Source organism: Fulmarus glacialis, unplaced genomic scaffold, assembly GCF_000690835.1.
Source record: "Fulmarus glacialis isolate BGI_N327 unplaced genomic scaffold, ASM69083v1 scaffold10830, whole genome shotgun sequence".
Taxonomy (NCBI): domain Eukaryota; kingdom Metazoa; phylum Chordata; class Aves; order Procellariiformes; family Procellariidae; genus Fulmarus; species Fulmarus glacialis.
In genome coordinates this window covers 38,067-45,325 of record NW_009189657.1, presented here as the reverse complement: position 1 = coordinate 45,325, position 7,259 = coordinate 38,067, and the positions used below count along the sequence as shown (strand labels likewise).

Sequence of the window (7,259 nt, the reverse complement as noted above, 5' to 3'; positions counted from 1 at the left end):
TTACAGGCTTGCTGTGATGCTGCTTAGTCTTACCCATGTGCTTGAGGGAATTGAATCTGGATGAAAAGTTGTGCTGCAAATGTAAGTTGCTTAAAGAAGCAGCATTAGCATTAATAAATGCCAACACAAGTCTAGTTCCATTCTAAATTTTTTTTTTTCCAGCTGCTGTAACTTACAGTTGAAGGCATAAAAATCTGTATCTTGACGTGGCCTAAGAATTTAGCCTGAAGTTCAGCTGCTGCTGCTGACTTAACCTGTCATCTGGAGAGCTTTGCTGCTTGTTGGGAGGTCATATTCAGGATGTTATAGGGAGGCTGCCGAGGCTTTTCTGGCCCTCTGTTACCACCTGCTGCTCTTCCACATAGGCACCAGTGATACTGTTGGAGTGACCTGGGAAGTGTTACGTGTGACTATATGACTCTGGGGGTGATGGTCAAGGGTGTGGGGACCCAGGTGGTGTTATCCTTGATCCTGCCAGTAAGAGGGAAGGGCATGGAGGAGAATTGGGTGAAGTAGATGAGGCCGCCTTCAGACAACTGGAAGAAGCCTCATGTTCACAGGTCTGGTCCTCATGGGGGACTACAATGATGCTGATAATCTGCTGGAAGGACAACAGCAGGGCACAAGTGATCTAGGAGATTTCTGGAGTCCATTGATGACAACTTCCTGACACAATTGATTGAGGTGCCAACAAGGAGAGGTGCTCTGCTGGACCTGATACTTACAAACGAGGAAGAACTGGTTGTGGATGTCGAAGCTGGGGGCAGCCTTGGCTGCAGTTACCACGAGGTGGAGTTCAGGATCCTGAGAGGAGGGAGCAGGACAAAAAGCAGGACCTCAGCTGTGGTCTTCAGGAGAATAGACTTTGGCCTCCTCAGAGATCTGCTTGGAAGAATCCCGTGGGATACAGTACTGGAGAGAAGAGGGATCCAAGAGAGCTGGTTGATATTCAGGATTCATCTCGTCCAAGCTCAAAAATGGTCTATCCTGACAAGCAGGAAGTCAAGCATGGATCAAGCAGGATGTTGTTTTCCTTGACTTTGGTAAGGCTTTGGACTTCGTGTCCCATAACATCCCAATGGAGAAGCAAAGTATGGGTTAAATAAGTAAACAGTGAGATCAACTGAAAACTGGCTGAATGTCTGTGCCCAGAGGGTGGTGATCAGTTGCACAAAGTCCAGTAGGAGGCAAGTCACTAGTGGTGTACTCCCAGAGTCAAAAATGGATCCGATCCTGTTCAATGGCTTCATTAATGATCTGGATGATGGAGCAGAGTATACCCTCAGCAAGTTTGCTGATGGTACAAAACTGTGAGGAGTAGTTGATACACCAGAGGGTTATGCTGCTATTCAGAGGGACCTCGACAGGCTGGAGAATTGGGCAGAGAGGAACCTCATGAAGTTCAGCAAGGGGAAATGTGAAGCCCTGCACCTGGGCAGGAATAATCCCATGTAACTGTACATGCTGGGTGCCAACTGGCTGGAAAGCAGCCCTGCAGAAAGGGATTGGGATCCTAGTGGACAGCAAGTTGAGCATAAGCCAGCAATGCACCCTCATGGCAAGGATGGCCAAGAGCATCCTGAGCTGCATTAGGAAGAGCATTGCCAGCAGATGGAGGGAGGTGATCCATGCAGAGTGTCAAGTCCAGTTCTGAGCTCCCTAGTACAAGAAAGAGATGGACTTACTGGAGCGAGTCCAGCAAAGAGCCACAAAGGGACTGGAGCATCTTATGTATGAGGAGAGGCTGAGAGCTGAGACTGAGCCTTGAGGGAGTGGGTCTAATCAATATGAATAATACCTGATGGGAGGGAATGAAGAAGAAGAAGCCAGACTCTTTTCGGTGGTACCCATTGACAGGACAAGAGTCAATGAGCAGAACTTAAAACACATGAAATTCTGTCTGAATACAAGAAAACAATTTTTTTTACTATCAGGGTGATCAAACACTGGCACAGGGTGCCCAGGGAGGTTGTCAAGTCTCTGCGTGTGGAGCTATTCAAAAGCCATCTGGACGTAGTCCTGGGCAACCTGCTCTGGGTGACCCTGCTTGAGCAGAAGGGCTGGACTAGATGATCTCCAGTGGTCCCTTCCAACTGCAACGATTCTGTGAACTCTCTTTAAAGAGTCCTGGTACTAAAAGCAGCAAATTCAAAACACAGGAACTCTGAAAAAGAAGAAAAGTTTATTCAGTTGATTACTCTCATGCTAAAGGGGTAGAATCCCTTTTTTGATTTGTCCCAGTGTAACTGTGGTAGCTAATGTCATCTAATCTTCTTAGCATTCTGGAGTGAGAAGGTTTTTTTTCTCCAAATCTTTCATATAATGTGGGCCAAAGGAGAGTACAGTAATCCTAAACAAGGAACAAAGTTTCATGGCAATATGGTCACTGGTTATTGCAACAGATATCTTGTGCTTGAATTCTTCCACAGAATGCAACACACTTCACCTGAGGCACTTTCTATATGGCTTATAGAAAATGTTGATGCCCTAGAGAAGAAGGGGAGGAAAAGTTGTAAGGGCAAGTGAAGAGTTGCATTTCCCCTTCAGCGTGTGAGAGCAGAATTTGCAAATGTATATATATATATACATGTATATATACACACACACACACACACAGAGATCACTGCATCTGAAATGGGAGAAGTGGACGGGATGATGTTTGATAGGCAGTTCTTCATAATATAAATCAGATGGGAAACACATCTCAGCCAAGTGTATGCCTACCTGTAAAAAGCTTTGCAAGTATTGAAATTCAGACTAGGTTAGTTTTCAGATAGTACTAACTGGAGAGGAATTTTGCCCTTATATGTTGCCACTCCTAAGTTGGGGCAGGTTCTTAGAGTATATGTAGTGAATTGTTTAATGCCTATTTCTTTAGACATCCTTGCTACTTACTGTAAGGAGGAGCAAAAGGTTGAATCCAGTTTTAAAATGTAGCAGCACTTAAAAGGAGATCTCTGCTCAACAACCTGCAGGATTTCGAGCCAGTGAACAACAGCGTACTTTTGCTCAAAGAATCTGGGTGGCTGTGGGCTGTGTTCAGTTTCTGCATTAGCTGTGAAATGATCTGAGGAACACATTTCAGTCACAGTACTGAAAGTAGTGTTAGGTTATACTTGTTAACGAATGTTTTATCAAGTTATGATCCCCACATGTTTATTACTGCTCAGAAACAAAGATTCTGATGTACTGTTGACTGTTGTTCCTCTAGTACAAAAATCAGTGGTTATAGTTGAGAGGAATGGTAGAGTGGATTCAAGTGGATTTGTGCTGAAGTAGATAAGAATACAGATGAACAGCGGGTACAGTAACTTTTTCCTCAAGGTAGTAACACATAGCTTTGGATGGGAACTTGTTAAACTGACTCCAGCCAATCCACAAGTCATCCCTCTGTGCCCTCGGGATGTTTCCTGTGCCATTGGCTGTGTCTTTCCTTTTTCAAGGAAAGAGGAATCTATTGCAACAGATTTTTGAAAGAGTCTTCAGTATTTTTCACTTGGAATCTGTGCTTTTGTGTCTTATATGCAGCATAACACCTTGATACTGATTGATGCGTAATTTTGGGCTATTTGTAGATGATTGCAACTGTATAGACAGTTTCTGATTATTTTTGAAGAGGAAATAATAAGTTGGATCAAAGAATGTATACTGTGTAATTTATCCAAAATGTTTGGAAACACTAATTTTATTAAATAAGGAAAAGCTCCAGTGTTTGTTCTCTACTAATCTAAATGAAAGAGTGAAGAATATATGCACTTTTTTCCATTTGCAGCTTTTTAGGCTTCTTCCTCCTCATTTTTTAATATAGTTCTATAATTAAAACTTTCTTATTCTTACTTCATGAAAGAACATTCATGGTATGTAGGTCTTTCTTTCATTTAAATACCTTGATATCAGAAATATGTCCTAAAAATATCTAGTAGCCAAGCTTAAGGGAACTATCACACTCAACGTTTTAATCAGATAATTTTTCCCTTTGGCACAATTTGTGCTTTGCATTCTTCAAGTTCTTTAGTTGTATGAGCCTGTACCTTACACTCTCCAGGAGTGAATAATGGGGCCTTAAATTTGTTGTTGCTAATTACAGCTTGCTGATACTCCTTTTGTAGCCAAAATGGATTTGAAAAACCTGTCTACAGCATGAATTCATCATGTCTCACTAGGGTAGAGCTGATTTTTACAAAAGATAGGTAGACAATTTCCTAGGGTCAGCATTATTTTAAGTAGTCATTTAAGGGGAAGAGGGATTAGGAAATGGTGATGAATTTTTCAAGTTTCCATGAGAAAAATCCAGTAAATAGGTTGTAACTCCTACATCTGTAACACAGTTTTCATTCCTTAGAGGGATGAGGAAGATGCGAATCTGAAACTAGAGTACTTTCTCTTTTCTGCTACAAATAAGAATATAGCAAGCCATTTTCGAATGAGAAATCTCAAGTTTGTTCTTCTTTTTCCAAATGAAAAAAAATGTGTTTACTTCTATTTCCAATTAGATACACACATTCTGGAACGGAAAAAAGACTTTTGTGTTGAGTTTCAGTTTCATCAGAATTCTCAGAAAAACCCAGAATTTTTCATCCAGGCAGAAACTGAAGCACTGAAACTTTCAGATTTGTCAGTAACCAGTCAAAGAAGAGGAGCCACAAATGATTGTAATTCCAGTCCTGAAGAATCAAGGTAAAACCAAATATCCCTATATACAGTTTTTCTAGGTTCAAATTGTAGACAATATACATACGGATTTTTGGATAAAGAGAGGGAAGTTTACTTCCTGACTGAGGATCAGTAAGTCAGCTTTTTACTTAGGCTCGCCATATCTGCCCTTCTTTGCTTGTGGAATGCAGCATTTCACCACTGTAATCTCTAGCACTGATAGAAAATACGATCATGGCAATGGCTTATGTGACACACTGCAGGTATTTCAGTGATTGTGATCTCTCCATAGAATTTTAAAAATGCATACTAAACAGAATTAGAAAAGATGATCTAAAAGTCTAGTAGTATCTGTGGCTTTACACAACAAGCACAGTGTACCCTAAATATGATGAGTGGAATGAAGCAGGGTGGAAGTGAGTAGGAAGCAGGAATAGAGCAGCTGGGAAGCAGGAATAAAGCAGGGTGAAGTCTGGATGAAGTTGGAAGAGTAAAGATGAGGAGCTGTAATACCTTGTAGGCAGTCTGTGACAGGAATCTGGGAGGGGCAAATATGGTTGAAAAGTGTAATACAAACTCTGAAGATTTTATTCTGTCATTAATTTTGGTCATTTATTGTCATTAACTTCCGTACTGAGCTATGGCCCTCTGTCTTAAGAAACATAAACACTCATGCTGTATGTGACACAAAATATGAAGGTATACCCAGCTGACTAGGGAACATGCTACCAGTTTTGAACGACTTAGGCATTCTGAAGCCCAAGTCTTAACTGAGAGTGACAGAGTTGCTTTTGAAAATGGGATCAAGACTGCAGAGCCCTATGACGTACTTTTGAAAAATACACTCTTAATTCTTCACCTGTCTGGCAGATTCTACACCTGGTTTTGTTATCTTTAGCATGATTTAGTGGTGACCCATTGGGCCAAAACCAGTCCATAGTACTTTTCCACCTGGCTTGTTGCCTTTTTTTGCATTAGGGACTGAGATATGCTGTTAGGGCAATGCATCCTGCACTAAAGCCAAATATAATCCTGAGTTCTTAAGTACAGCCCAGCACAGAGTCAGCCAAAGATTGTTGCTCCTACCCTTCACCAGTGCCACTCGCACTGGGATTCAGGCTGGTCTTGAACACTGAGATTAACCTCCCACAGCAGTCAGCATGTTGAACCATCTCACCTGCAAATACATTGCATGTGGGATCCTAAAGCTATAGGCCAAAACCTCAGTGTGGTAGATACTATATAAACTGCACAAAATCTGTCCTTCCCCAAATAGATTGCAATTAGACTATAAGCTGAGGAAATATCTTGATACAGAACGACCCAGGAAATGTTGAGTCAGTGTTGATTTGCATTCGTGTACCATCAATGTGACTTGTCAAGTTTTCTTTTAGACATCAGAAAGAAAACATTTGAGGGCTTGAAAGTGATGATGAGGTATATTCGAACTTGTTCATAGGAAGCATCTCCTGATATGGAAAATGCACAAAAAAAGCTTGAGGTTTGTATTGTCTGGGCAATAGTATCCAGAGGCATCTATCACTTGCAGTTCAAAACAATACTGAATGAAATTTGCTAGACAGAGCAAAGATTAAATAGGCTTTGAAGAATCTTGAAAGTGAAGACAAGCAGTTTATGCACTCTTCCACCCCATATATACACTATATACATTATATTACACTAAGTAAGTACTTTTTTGACGTGAGTCGCCCTGCTGTCTACATTTGATGTGCTTTAGGTTGCCTGCAGAGTTCGGATGTTAACTTACTTCTTAAAGAACCATAGAGAAAATAAATCCAATGGAAACAGGTGAAGAAAGGGGTAGCTGAGTACAAACAACTGTCTACCTAAGAGAATGACTCTTTGGAGCAACAGATAGCTTTCCTTTTCTTTCTAGGATGTGAATTACACATAATGAAAATAATGTATACAGTAGAAATAGGAGTTCAGAAGGTATAGCTTTTCTGTGGCTACTTCTTATGACTCATTGGCTATGAAGCCTATAAATAGAAAACACTTATGGGAAGTGAATGTTAAAAATATTTGCTAATACCCCTTCTAATCCATTCATCTACTGATTTTGCTGCCATCTTACAAGTGAGATCTGACTTATCTGTGAGTATCAACGGATAGCCAAGGAGTTTTATAAGCGTCTTACCTTGAGGCAGAATTTTTGTGGCCATTGAATCTTGTCTTATTTTTCCCTGTCTATGGCTAGATAAGTTATCTTAAAACTCTGTGAGTGCTATACAGTATGGAATTCCTGTTGTCTGTTATAATATTTAGAATAACACCATCATTTTACAGATTTCTGCAAGATGAGCTCCTAGATCTTGTCTTCTCGATATTTTCATTTCACTTCATGTGGAATTGTCCATCCTACTGAAGAATTTGGTTTCTTTTAACCTAAGCATCCATTTGATCCCCAAATGTTTCATTACTTTGTCGCTCCATGTTAAACACAGGTTTTTAATATTGGCTTCCCTTAAGCGTTTTCTGTGTATAGGCTTCATAGCCAATTTATATTTATCTGTTTTATGCCTTAGCACTGTAGTATATTTATTTACTATTCCATGTTTACAGATTTTTTTCAGAATTACAGATTT

At 40.4% G+C, this 7,259-nt stretch overlaps 1 protein-coding gene across 1 annotated transcript in view; it reads left to right on the top strand.

Annotated features, from left to right (window-relative positions):
• LOC104080534 (mirror-image polydactyly gene 1 protein homolog) overlaps positions 1-7,259 on the top strand; it is a gene marked incomplete at both ends in the record, with an annotated part of 41,325 nt that overhangs the window by 13,433 nt on the left and 20,633 nt on the right. Inside the window, one exon of the mRNA XM_009582956.1 lies at positions 4,494-4,677. Within this exon, the coding sequence (XP_009581251.1) occupies positions 4,494-4,677 (184 nt within the window). The remainder of the gene's footprint in view (positions 1-4,493; positions 4,678-7,259) is intronic.